The sequence below is a fragment of the Giraffa tippelskirchi genome, chromosome 11 (genome assembly GCF_054371585.1).
Source record: "Giraffa tippelskirchi isolate mGirTip1 chromosome 11, T2T-mGirTip1v1.2.pri, whole genome shotgun sequence".
NCBI lineage: Eukaryota > Metazoa > Chordata > Mammalia > Artiodactyla > Giraffidae > Giraffa > Giraffa tippelskirchi.
In genome coordinates, this window is record NC_137285.1 from 21232565 (window position 1) to 21246474 (window position 13910).

At 48.2% G+C, this 13910-nt stretch overlaps 1 protein-coding gene across 6 annotated transcripts in view; it reads right to left on the minus strand.

Annotated features, from left to right (window-relative positions):
- Positions 1 to 4930: 4930 nt before the first annotated feature.
- SCARB1 (scavenger receptor class B member 1) overlaps positions 4931 to 13910 on the minus strand; it is a 94183-nt gene continuing 85203 nt past the window's right edge. For 2 of the 6 annotated variants that reach the window (XM_081540425.1, XM_081540429.1), the window contains 3 exons: positions 13445 to 13591; positions 9410 to 9538; positions 4931 to 5871 (listed from right to left, as the gene is read on the minus strand). In XM_081540425.1, coding sequence (XP_081396551.1) covers positions 9410 to 9538; positions 13445 to 13591 — 276 coding nt within the window. In that variant the 3' untranslated portion in view covers positions 4931 to 5871. Of the gene's footprint in view, positions 5872 to 9380; positions 9539 to 12757; positions 13592 to 13910 lie in introns of those variants that run through there. The other 4 variants (XM_081540428.1, XM_081540427.1, XM_081540426.1 and 1 more) reach the window with 3 other exon arrangements.

Consider the following 13910-nt stretch of genomic DNA (forward strand, 5'->3'; position numbering starts at 1 on the left):
AGTTAGACTCCCTCTCAGTGCCCACCCAGCGCTCTGCACACAGTAGGCATCTAATAAATGCTTGCTGGAGGCTCAGTATCTGAGATCTTTCACAATAGTCCCGGACCCTGTATGTTCACACGTTCATTTCTATTCCACCTTCATAAGGCTTCTCAGGAATTCATAGAGCAGCAATCTTCACTCCCAAGGGCAGGAAACTCAAGGTTCAGAGAGGCTACAGAGCTCTCCGAGGCTGCCCAGCAACTGGTACAACTGGATTCGTGTGCAGGTGACCTGCCTCCAAGATCAGAGCCCTTTCCTTTTCATGTTAAGGAAGCATGAATATCCCATGAAGCTAGTTTTATTTTAGGAGTCTCATTCTTGCCCAAAGAAACCTTGGAGAACGTCAAAACCCCTTTGAAAATCTGAAGAATATTAAGGAAATTCTTCCCAGAAAATATGCAGACCGTCTAGTCAAAGCTATGGTTTTTCCAGTAGTCAGGTATGGATATGAGAGTTGGACCATAAAGAAGGCTGAGTGCTGAAGGACTGATGCTTTCGAACTGTGGTATTGAAGAAGACTCTTGAGAGTCCCTTGGACTGCAAGGAGATCAAACTAGTCCATCCTAAAGGAAATCAGTCCTGAATATTCATTGGAAGGGCTGATACTGAAGCTGAAACTCCAATACTTTGACCACCTGATGCAAAGAACTGACTCACTGGAAAAGACCCTGATGCTGGGGAAGATTGAAGGCAGGAGGAGAAGGGGACGACAGAGGATTAGATAGTTGTATGGCATCACTGACTCCATGGACATGAGTTTGAGCAAGCTTCAGGAGCTGGTGATGGACAGGGAAGCATGGCGCGCTGCAGACCATGGGGTCACAAAGAGTTGGACACGACTGAAACTGAGGCATAAAATGAAATTTCTTGAGGCCGCAAGTTCCTGAAGCCAGACTGTTACCCCCGCGTTTCTCCCCTTTCTATTTAAAGAATTTAAGAGGTGATCTCAGCACCTCTGAGAAGGAGGACCTCTGAGAACCAAGAACCCAGACCTCGTAACAACCTGTGTGCGCAGCTCGCCCTCCAGTGGCCAAGCCTGTAATTGCCCAGAAGCCCAGCATCGCAGCCTGAAAAGGGGAAGGATTTTCCCATCAGCCGGCGAGAAGGGGGTTGACCCTGCAGGTTGGGAAAAACCGAGTAAGGATTTAAACAAAAGATAAGCCTGGTGATAGTTTACATTTCAGGAAGACCTCTCAGGACCTTGCTTGAGGAAAGGCCCGCATAGGACAAGCGTGGGAGCCACATGGACCAGGCTGCCAGAGCCTTCTCCAGGCGAGAGACCCCAGGGGTATCAATTAGGACAGCCCTGGAACTGTGGGGTTGAACGCAGGGTCCCCAGCCCTGAACCCACCAATCGGTCCGCCCATTTTTTTGAGCTCCTCACTGACTTTGCCAGGCAGGTATTTTTTTTTTTATATACTAGCAAAACCACCCTGGTAACTTCATTCTCAGTGTGTAGCAAACACTCCATAAGTATTGGTTGAAAGAGTGACCATCTGAATGAGCAAAGGAATACATATGAATGTGAGTAACCATCTTAGTTAAAACTAGTTTCTGGTGCAATTGCAGGTGGCAGGGGTTACATTACAGGCCCTTGGGGTTTAGGGGCTCCAGTAACTGGGGTTAGGACTTTCAGTATTCTAGAAGATCCTAGTATCTTCTAAGGTACAGACACAGCAACCCAGGAATCCCAAGCAGAGGGTTGAGGGGGGAGCTGAGTGAGCAGAAGAGATCAGAGAGGCTTCCTGGAGGAGGGGACATGGCTGGAATTGAGTCCTTGATTATGGCCAGGACTGAGCCAGACACTTGTTTCTCAGGCAGAGTGGTAAGAGGAGGAAGTGGAGGACACAGTAAGGCACAGTACAGAGTTCTTGAGTCGGGCAGGTCTGGTGGTACCTGGATGAACACCTTTAAGCTTTAATAGTTGAGTATTTTTAAATATTTTTTTCCTTTTTTATTGTGGTACCGTTGATGTACAATATTATGTAAGCTTCAGGTGTACAACACAGTGGTTCACAATTTTTAAAGGTTATATATTCCATTTGTAGTTATTATCAAATATTGGCTATATTATCAAACATTGGCTATATGTACAGTATGTCGCTGCAGCTAGTTTTTTTTATACATAATAGTTTGTACCTCTTCGTTCCCTACCCCTATCTTGTCCCTCCTCCCCTTCCCTTTCCTCACTGGTAACCACTAGTTTGTTCTCCACATCTGAGGGTCTGTTTCTTTTTTGTTATATTCACTAGTTCGCTTTATTTTTTAGATTCCACACAGTTACGTCTTTGTTGGTGGCTCAGAAAGTGAAGAATCAGCCTGCAATGCAGGGGACCCAGGTTCGATCCTGGGTGAGAAGCTCCCCACTCCAGTATTCTTGCCTGGAGAATTCCACAAATGAGAAGCCTGGCGGGCTAAGGTCCATGGGGTCGCAAGGGGTTGGACACGACTGAGTGACTAACAACAACAGCAAGAGAAGTGTAACTTGCCCTTGGACCCACAAGTTCAGATAAAACTGCTTTTTAAAAAAAAAAAAAAATGTTTTTTAAGAAAATTTCTTTTAAGTCAAAAAAGTGGATCAAATTGAAGAAAAATATTGTTAGCTGAGTCACATCGTAGGTGGGGTTGCAGTGTAAAGTGAGAGGGTAGGAATAAAGCCTCAGAGTCAAAGGTACTCCAAGAACTCCAGAGGCCAGGGCCGTGTTAAAGCCTGATGCCGTGTCTCTTAAGGTGGCCTCAAAGCCCATCCTTACCCTGTGAGGCCAGAGGGCAATTCCTCTCTGAACCCCCAATGAAGTCAGTGGCTGGGTTTAAGGACCAAGCTTGTACCAAAAAGACAAATTAGCTTGAACTTTACCAAGATACTCAGAAGCAAGATGTTCACATAATGACATACCTGGAGGCTTAATTCACCTCCTCCATACTCTGATCACTTGGGGACACACACACACACACACACACACACACACACACACACACACACACACACACACACACATACATACACACAGCAGAATGGTTTGAGGAGGCTGTCTCTTTTTTCCTGTATGAGCAGGCAGGGCTGAATGCAAAAGTTGCAAGTGTCTGTGATGGGGCTTGGACACGGGGAAGTCAGCAGTCTTCTCAGTGGTCCTCAAACTCAAGCTGAGGAACACTTGTCACCTGTGAGTCTCCCCAAAAGCAGGCAGCAAGCTCTCTTCTCTGGGCCCCTTCACGAGCCCCCCACTCTGAAGCAGGCAGGTGTAGCCCTCCCCGGCCATCCAGCCCCAACCAGAGGGACACTCCACAATACTGGTTTCGAGAACTGATCTAAAAGACCGTGTAATCCTTTTGCAAGTCTGTGGTTTCCACTTTGTGGCCTTCTACGAATGTGAAGAAAGGTCAGATGGAGGTGGCAGTTGATAGATCAGTAAAAATACTTTTTTGATGATAGATCACCACCCAATTTTTGCCCATTACTCAACAGTCTAAAAATTGAGTGAAGGACCTCCTGTATAGCATGAGGAACTCTGCTCAATACTCTAATGATCTACATGGAAAAATAATTTGGAAAAAAAAATGCATGTATGTGTGTGTATAAACTGAATCACTTTGCTGTACACCTGAAACTAACACAACATTGCTAATCAACTATGCACCAATCTAAAATAAAAATACCCTCATCTTTTAAAAATAAAAAAATTTAAAAGAATTGAGTGACTCTGCTATCAGAATATTCCTTCTACTTCCAGCTATTTATTCATGTAAACAAGGCTTCTCTGCACTTATGCAAAACAAGAATAGGATTGATGACAAAATTGGTCACATTCTGGCAGTCACAGTCATTCATGGATACATAAATTAGCTGAGAGTGAAGAGGAAACCACCATCTCATTAGCAAATGCACTTCCATGCAAATAAAAAACACACAAAAATGTGATACCACTACAAATGATAACAATTTTTTAAAAACCTGAAAGTACCAAGGTATACCTGGATGGTGGGAAAGTAGAAGGGCGCAGCTACTGTGAAAAAGGTTAAACTCAAACTTATGTTATGTGTTACCATATGACCTAGCACTCTCACTCCTAGGTATTTTCCTTAAGAGAAATGAAAATCAGTAATTCCCTGGTGGTCCAGTAGTTAGGACTCTGTGCTTCCACTGCCCTGGGCCCCCGGTTCAATTCCAGGTTGGGGAACTAAGATCCCAAGAGCAAAAAGAAAGAAGGAAAATAAAAAATATTTGTTCACACAAAAACTTGTATATTCATGTTTGTAGTAGCTTTCTATGCACAATCACCAAAAACTGGAAATATGTGAAATGTCCTTCGACTCACAAATGGTTGGAAACCTATGGTATGTACCTATGAGGGAATTCTACTCAAAAATCAAAAGGTGGGTCAAAAGGTGGGGTGGGATAATGGTTCACATGGATGCTATTCTTTCTTAAGGAGAACTGAATTCATGCAGAATTTATATAAAATTTTAAATATACACAAGTTGGAATTCTTAAAAACAATGGAAAGGCAGGCCTGCAGCCCAGTCTCTGAGAGACAGACACTCATGGCAGTAACCAGAAGTGAGATACTGGCCAAAAAGAGCCTGGGGCTTCACAGGTGGCGCTAGTGGTAAAGAACCTGCCTGCCAAAGCAGGAGATGCAAGAGATGCAGGTTCGATCCCTGGGTCTGGAAGATCTCCTGCAGGAGGAAATGGCAAGCCGCTCCAGTATTCTTGCCTAGGAAGCCCCATGGACAGAGGAGGCTGGCAGGCCACAGTCCATAGAATCGCACAGAGTCGGACACAACTGAAGTGACTTAGCTTGCAAGAAGAGCCTAGACCTTCCCAAGGAACCGCAACCCCCACCCCCACCCCGGCCTCCCACAAACAGGCTGTTACAGATTCAGGCGATCACTTTTTAAAAAGGTTTATTACTTCAACTGTGAATTATTTTTAAAAGATGATATTCAGTTTTTCTTCCAGTAGAAAAGAGACAGAGGCTTGTCCCAGAGACCAGGAGTCCCAAACGGATGGGTCTCCTGACCAGACACCCAGGCTGACGTCTCGGAGCCTCTCTACCTCTGCCCTGGCACCTGATAGCTGCAGACCTTGGTGGGGGCAGCTCAGGGCACAGCCTCCCGCCACCCCAGCCAGGAAGTGACTGGCTCAGTATACAGGATGATGTCAGTTTAGGCTGGAGGGAAGGGACCCGGACACCCAAACCCATGATCCTGCAGGGGGTTTAGGATGCATCTCCGTTTCTGAGGCCCAGATGGGTGTCCAGTGGCTACAGCTTTTGTCCAGGCTGGGTGCTGAACCATGAACCCTTGCCCACCAGGTTTGGGCACAAGAAGTCAGCACTCCTGGGCTGGATTTGGAGACAGTGGCAGCCTCTCAGGGTAAATGCCCTGTCCTGCCTGGGTGAGCCACCAGGCAGGGGCTGCAGTGTTTCAAGACAGATGGAGAGGGCCGCTGGAGAGAGGTAACGTGAGTCATTAAGAGCCTGGGCTAGGGGACCCCGTGCCCATAGCACCTATGGTCAGGTCTGTGGATTACTTGGAGAGAAGTTTCCAGAACAGTCCTTGTTGACCAGTCTTTTCCCCAAGTCTCTCAGCAGCGGCTCCATCCCTGAGTGTCTGCACACACACCTGTGAACACGTGCGGACACGTGCCAGGGGTATGCATGTGTATGTGTGTGTGTGTGCGCCTGGAATGTGCAGGAGGTGGGGGACTCAGACTTTGGGACTGGTGGGCTGTCCACTGAGAGAGTCCTGAAGAAGCGGGGTGTAGGGGCTGGGAAGCTGGTCTGGCTGAGCGGCCAGACTGGGCTGGCTGATGGCATCTTTGGAACCCTGTGGAGAAAAGGCAAGGCGAGCTGCATCACTAAGGCCGGCCACCAAGCCCCGCCCACACCCCAGCCCCACCCCTGCACATCCTCCACCATGGAAACCCCCCTGGGAGTCCCCATCAGCAGCCCCCACCAATCAAGCTCGAGATGAGAAAAGACTGGAGTGGCCTACAGACTTCTGGGACGCAACTGCAAGGGTCTCCCCATCTCATGAAACACCATCCCGCCCTGCTCTCACCCCATTTTAGAGATGGGGAAACTGAGGCCCAAAGGGACTCGCCTAATACAGAGAGAAGGGCAAAGCAAGTTCAGGGCTTATATAAGCAATACTGTCGACACAGGAAAATTGGAAACCACCTAAATGTCCACTGATAATATAATGCATCTAAAACATAGAGTCGCAAGATGGTAGTCAACCTACACAGCTGTCACAAACAGAAAATTGAGGAAGGGAAAACCAGCTGCAGAGTGACTCATATAGCATGTCCTCCAGGGATAATGTTTGTTGTTTGTAACGATTGTTCATGGATACAGATTTAGAGGGGGAAAACAGGCACACACCAGATTCCTAGAAATGGTTGGCTGGGGATAGGGGGAGGGGCCGTAGGGCTTGGCGGGGTGGAGGGCAAAGGGCACAGAGTGAAAAGGAGAACTAGGACAAGATTTGTGGAGAGTCTGGGTGAGAGGGAATTCAGTGTAGTTCATCTAGCTTTGCTTTTTTTGTTTTCATTTCACAATTTAAGGAAATTTAATGAAATTGGGTCATCTGCAGAGACACGGATGGACCTAGAGTTGGTTATACAGAGTGAAGTAAGTCAGAGAGAGAAAAACAAATATCGTATGTGAATGCATATATGTAGAATCTAGAAAAAAAATGTAACAGATGAACCTATTTGCCGGGCAAGAATAGAGACGCAGATGTAGAGAACGGACGTGTGGACCCAGGGGAAGGGGAGGGTGGGCTGAGCTGGGAGATTAGGACTGACATGGGGGCACTGCCATATGTAAGACAGAGAGCTAGTGGGAAGCTGCTGTGTAACACAGAGAGCTCAGTTCCGGGCTCTGTGATGACCTAGACGGGTGAGATGCGGGTATGGGAGGGAGGCTCAAGAGGGAGGGGATATATGCATGCATATAGATGATTCACTTGGTTGTACAGCAGATACTGGCACAACATTGTAAAGCAATCATACTCCAACAAAAACACATTTTAAGGTAAGCTGTGATGATAAAAACTGGGGGTAACTTTTCATCCCCCTAAGCCTTCTATCTTCACTCCCCTTGAAGAATGGAGAAAGATGCGTTCTTGCCCAGCAGCTGTGGCTGCAAAACTCCCAAAACCCCTGCCCACTTGGACCTTGCTCACAAAGCCCAGGGGTCTGCTTTCACTGCGGGGTGGGGAAAAATCAAACTCCACTCTGGGCAGGACCAAGGGGAAGGTGAAACTCCTGGCTCCTCTCCTGTGGGACTGATCTCAGGCTACCCAGACTGAGCCACATTCCAGACAGGAGCGAGGACAGGAGGTGGGGCGAGGGGGGGCCAGGGTGTCAGAGTGAGACCAGTGCCCCCTGCTGACCCACACCCCCACATACAGGCAGCATGCGATAGTCAGGGCGGTGGGTGGGGGGCAGATTCTCAGCAATGTGGACCCGAAGAGCTACGACTGGAGACAGCCTCGCTCAAAAGTGAAAAGGGAGGCATAGCCACGGGGCTGAGACCTCACAGCCATCAGCTCTGTCTGTGCTAAAAGCGAATAACTCCCTTCTAGGAAGACCTCACCCTTGCACCCCCAGAACACCAAACAAGTTTCTGCAGAAGGGAATCTTGGCTGGAAGGGGGAGGGATACCCAAGGGGCCAAACTGTACCTAAGAAGGCGTCCCAGAGGAATTCTGGGAGAGAGGAAGGAAAGCAGGGTACCCATCTCTGGCTAGGATGTCCTGCTCCCAAGCTCAGGAGGACACCCCCTTAACACTCAGCCCTGACATGGGTGGGCTCTCTTATCCCCAGATCGGCAGGAGGAGCTCCCCAGAGTCTGGCTGGGGACACAGCTGTCCCTCCCTTCTGCTCCTCGCAGGGACTGGCAGCGCCTGCCAGCAAACACACCCACGCCCAGCACTTGGCATGTTCCGTTTTCTCTCCTCCTCCAACCCTGGCAGTCGAAGCAAACTGGAGCAGCCAACTGGCCCCAAAGAGAAGGGCTGTCGACTCGTCCTCAGGCTTTAGCTCTCAAGAAAGCTATTTAAACCCGAGCAGGCACAGCTCCAGAAGCTGGCGAGGCGGCACATTTTTCAGAAACCAAAATAACAGCTATGATCACAGGCACAACCGTAGTGCGACTGACTCACTGCTGCCCGGACCCCTCTGAGCAGGACTCAGGGCTCTGCCTGTCACCTCCCCTGGCTGGACTTGGCTCTCCTAAGACATCAGACCTAAAGGAACACAGGCCAGAGGAAGGTGAACCCACAAGGCACCAGCCGACTTCTCCTGCAGGTAGGCTGTCAGATACAGGGAGGGCAGCTGGTTAAATGTGAATTTCAGGTGTTTAGTAGAAGCGTGTCCCAACAATTGCATGGGACACACTTAGGCAAAAAATCACTCACTGTTTACCTGAAATTCACATTTAACTGAGCATCTCTTTGCTGCTGTTATTTCTTGGGAGATTTTTTTGGTTTGTTTTTGCTCAATCTGGCAACCCTACCCTCAGACTGAGTTCTGGATATATAGTGCGTGCCCAGGTGATGCCTAACTTGTTTCTTTCTTAGTCAGTCATCCTAGATTCACTTAAACCAATCTATATCAGGGACTTCCCTGGCAGTCCAGTGGCTAAGACTCCGTGCTTCCAATGCAGGGGACGTGGGTTCGATTTCTGGTTGGGGAACTAAGATCCTACACTCTGCAGGGCGCAGCCAAAAATAAATAAATAGACCAACCTACTCATAATCCCCGCGTGTGTGCTCAGTCGTGTCCAACTCTGTGACCCCATGGACGGTAGCCCGCCAGGCTCCTCTGTCCATGGGATTTCCCAGGCAAGAGTGCTGGAGCAGGTTGCCATTTCTTTCTTCAGGGGATCTTCCCAACCCAGGGATCAAACCCACGTCTCCTGCACTGGCAGGCGGATTCTTTACCACTGAGTCACCAGGGAATTAAAATAACACATTCCCGGGGCCTGTCCATGATTCTATTTCAGGAGGTTTTGAAGAATGTCCTCAGATCTTCATTTTTAGCAGACTTCCCCAGAAGAGTCTATTGCACCGGAAGTCGGAGAAACAAGCAGCTGATCTAAACCTTGATCCTGTCTTTTTAAGACAACTTTGAAAATAAGACACCAGCCCACTAGTCGCCCTCAGTCCCCTACCACACCTGGGATCACTCAGAATGTAAGACAGCAAAGTATACAAGTACATATTTTCAATCTGTAGACAGGTGAAGTGGAGGCTGAAGAGATGTATAAGATCCAAAGCGTTTCAAGGTGCCAGAGATCTACTCACTACGGGAGGAGGTGGGGGGTGGGGCGGGGACAGGGGCATTACCTGGTACCCACCTACAGTCTTGCTTCTTGCAGTACAGTCCCCTTGGGAGCTGATGTCATCAGGAATTCAGAATAGGCCTGAACGGCCTCCTTATCCTTTGAGCCCTTTTTAAAACTAATCCAAAATAAATAGCATTTCTCCTAGAAGATAACCAAGCTAATTTATAGTTGCTGTTGCAGCTGAACACACATGGTTTTTTATAGGGTTCTTCAATTTGCAGGGTTCTTCAAAAAGCAGAGGGTGGGGTACAGAACTTTTGCGTCCAACCACCACTAATGATTGCAGTTGGGAGATCTGGGAAGTGATAGTGCCCTTCACTGAAGACAGATACACCAGCATCTTCAGGAAACACATTTGGTCAGATGGGCAAACTACAAAGGGCCTGTTGGCCTGAAAATTTAGGCCAAGCTGAGGAGGGGAGATGGGTGATGGTGTGCAAGGTGGCTCGGCCTAGACTCAGAGAGGTGACCAAGTAGCATGTGAAGAATTTCATGCTGTACTGACTGTACTAGCACGTGGCATTTTAAATAGACCAGAAACAGAGGTGTTTCTGTTTAAAATAATTTTTTTTTCAAGAATGACTTAAACAAAAAAAATGTATTTGAAGAGAAATTAAAATATGTTGAGTTTAACGACGTGCCATTCTTTTTTCTCCCCCCCGCCCAGGGGAAATATATAAAAACACAAAAGGCCTAACCCTTGCTAAACCAAAAAATACATGTCTCTGTCATTCAGCTGTGTCCAGCTCTTGGCGACCTCATAGACTGTAGCCTGCCAGGCTCCTCTGTCCAAAATACATAATGGGATAAATTTCATTGATTGGGCCTCCAGTACAACCTGTGGGGAGGGAGCCTCACCGTCGTTAATAGAAATGACGAATAATCTTATGGGACTTGGGGGACAAGAATGGGGGGTAAAGCAGGGAAGTGTTCACATCCTGCATCCTCAGTCTCGTCCCCCTTCCCCTTCTGATGGACCATTAGGAGAGAGACAGAGGGGACAGAGGGCGGGGGCTGTCTGGCCCCGTCCCTCACCAGCTGCTTCCCCTGGACCCGCCCACCTCACCCCCACCCCACCCCCGCCCACGTGTGGCTGTGTATGTCTTCACTCCTGGAAACCCATGGTGATGCTGGGCCTGGGGAGTCATCCACAGACTAGGGGCTAGGGCCTCTGGTCCCCTCTGTCCTCCCAGCATAATTCATTCCAAACACCGTTGGGAGTTCCCTTCTGCTCTGGCTGGGGCAGTGACAGAGGACAGGGTCCCCAACGTTCATCAGGGGCTCAAGACACCAGAGGCCCTGGTACCCTCACATCAGTGCAAACCTTTTCCCCCGAAGGATGGGGAATTTGGAAGGGAAATGGTGATAAAGGTCTGAAAGCCCAGGTTAAGAGCCTGGAAAGGTTTATCATCGCCCCAGCTACCAACAACTAAGCAAGTGTGCAATCTGCCTCCGAGAAAAAGGCAAAAGAGAAAAGGTTGTTTGCCAAAGCTAAAGCAAGAAAGCGGGTGTTGCAGGTGGCCCGAGGGGGCAGCAGGGAAGCTGGGCAACCCCCCTCCAAGGCCCAGGCCTGAGGCTCCAGGAAAACTTGGAGTGGGGGGGCCCCAAAGTGGGGGTTTCTGGTTCATGGATTCAATACGGCTTTGCAAGACTCTGCCACTGAGTGGTGTCCTCTGTCTACCAGCTAGCTACTCACCCAAGTCCTCTGCCCCAGGGGCCCTTGTCACCATGTGATGGCAGTAGCCTGCCTAAAGCCCCCTGGTCTCCAGACCTCACGTCCTATTCATGTCTGTACTCCCCAAACTGTGCAGTGAATAAGCTGTGAAAGTGTCAGTGAATGCCATGAACAAATTAATGAATGATGCCAAATCAAGAAGGGGTTTTCGTTCAGACTTCCATGGCAGTCCAGAGGTTAAGACTATGTGATTTCACTGCAGGGGGCACAGGTTCAATCCCTGGTTGGAGAACTAAGAGCCTGCATGCCCTGCTGCAAGGCAGGGAAAAAAAAAAAAAAAAGACCAAGGAAGAAAAAAAAAAGAAAGGCGGGTATTTGTTATCCCCCGATCTTCTTCCTGACTTTGAATGGCAGATGCCCCAGGACTGATTCTTCAGGGGTCTTGTTCCTGAATACCTGCTCCCATTCTGGTCCAAGCAAGTATCCTAGCTCAGCTGGGCCTCCTCACTGGTCCCCCTGCTTCTGCTCTCTCATTAGAAGACCTATTAATAGTTGCCACACATCAACTGACTCCTCTCTTTAAACGTCACTCCTCTCCTTAAACCCATTATTGACCAGAGACGTATCAACATGTTTTTAGAGAGTGAATTAACACACGTTAGTACAATTAACATCACCAGGTGAAGTTGTTAGAGCTTAAAATTGATCAAGGGCTCATTATACAACTTATGATTGTCATTTTCATTCACATTTTGCTCCATTAAGGTTTTTGATCCAATCTTGTGTATATTATAAACATAAAATTTTCCCCAAAAATGACACATTGTGAAATTTTAAATGAAGAAGAGCTTTTTGGTGAATTTTAGGCAGATATTTTCTCTGTCTGAGCAACATATATACTAGTGTCTCAGAAGATGACAGTTCTTCAGAACATAGTTCTGATTCAGACAATGTGAATATTAGACCAACAAAGAGACAAAAAACCTTAGTGCTTGATTCTGATGCGGAAAGTGAAAACAGAACTCATGATGGTAGAGAATGCTCCTTTGTTTCTACAGAGGAATGGGTTGAAAACAACACTTCATGAAAATGAGAAGACTTTACAGGTGTTCAGGGGCAACTACTGAATGCAATAACCTGCACACAGTGAAGTAAGAGAATTAATTTTTGGCTGGCAAACACAAAAATCGCCGGCTACAGGCATTTGTTTCTGCAAAAATTCCCCGGTCAGTAATGAGTGAAAAGCTTCCAGCCATCCCTTGGAATCACTTCCGAGCTGCTCACCCCGAGTTACAGGGCCAGGCATGACCTACCTCTGCCTCTGAGACACCACCTCCCCTGCCGCCCCTACGTCCACTCCACCCCAGCCAACCTAGTGCAGCAGGATCCTCCGATACAGCCCTGCCCGTCCCTGCCTCAGGGCCTTTGCACTGGCCATTCCTCACCTGCAGCAGTCTTTCCATGACTCTGTGCTGAGCACTCACATCTAACCTACATTGACCCTCTTCAGAGAAACCTCTTCTGACATTATCGCTACCATTGTCCCCAACCTCCCTAAATACTGTGGCGCCCAGTCTAAAAGCCAAATGTGGCTGTGGAGGCTTTGAAATGGGGTAAGTCCCAATCAAGATCTGCAGTGTCAAATACACACTGATTCCAAAGACTTCACTCAAAAACATAATGCAAAAGTACTTAATTTTTTTATATCAATTGCAGACTGAAATGGTAATCTTTTGGATATATCCAGGTTAAATAAAAGATATGATTGAAATTAATTCCCTTTTACCTAACGTGGCTATTAGAACATTTAAATTTAAAATCACACATGTGGCTTGTGTTGTATCTGTCCTGGACAGCACTGCCCTGAGCCCATCACATTCTCTATCATCTTTATCATCGGTGAAATCACCCCTCTTCTGTTTAGTTACTTGACTCCCACCTGTCTTTCCAACTAGAATGCTGGTCCCTGCACACCCATCAACAGGAACTGTCTTGTTCACTGTTGTATGCTCTGTACCTGCCAGAACCTGGCAGCCAGCAGCTGCTGACTGGATGAATAAACCATTCGAGTACCAGGTCTCATGATCCAAAACCACCACAACCCTCCAAAGCTGGGCCCCCAAGCCTCCCAGAACAAGCAGAGAAGTGGTAACAGAAGATGCAGGAGAGGCAAAGATGCAGTGATGGATGGCTCCCCAGCCCAAGCAGAGACCTAGGACTGCTGCTCGAAGTGGGTGCAGGCCGAGGGTGCAGGCTGTGTCCATGGGCACAGCAGGAAGAGACAGTTGGGGGATTTGATTTGAGCCCCTCCTTCCCCCAAGCAGGCTAGCAAGGGACCGCTCAGCCCAGGCCATGCTCTGACCACTACTTACTTGGCTTCGGATTTGGTAGATGATGGGGATGAGCAGTAGGACGCAGCCCAGGGCAAGGAGCACATACTGGGCATAATGCAGCACTTTGGGCATCAACACCAGCTGGATATAGAACGTCTCAAGGGTCTCACCCTCCATTGCCCCGCTCTAGGGAAGAAGGACAAACAGATGGACTAGGACCACATACTATGAGCCGAGGGTGCAGATGCCACTCCATCCCTTCCCCATCCCAAGTCCGCTGGCCAAAGCATGCCATTAGGCCAGCCTCTATGTCCTCCAGGGCCACACAACAGTACTACATTTCCCAGATTCCCTTGCAGCTAGGCAGGCCCACGTGACTTCTTCTGGCCAATGGGATGTGGGCACAAGGATGTTACAATTTCCATGCTTGGCTCCCATGTGATTCTCTCCATCTCTTTGCCAATTTACTGAATGGAGATGGATTCTGAGGATCTCCGAAAGGTCA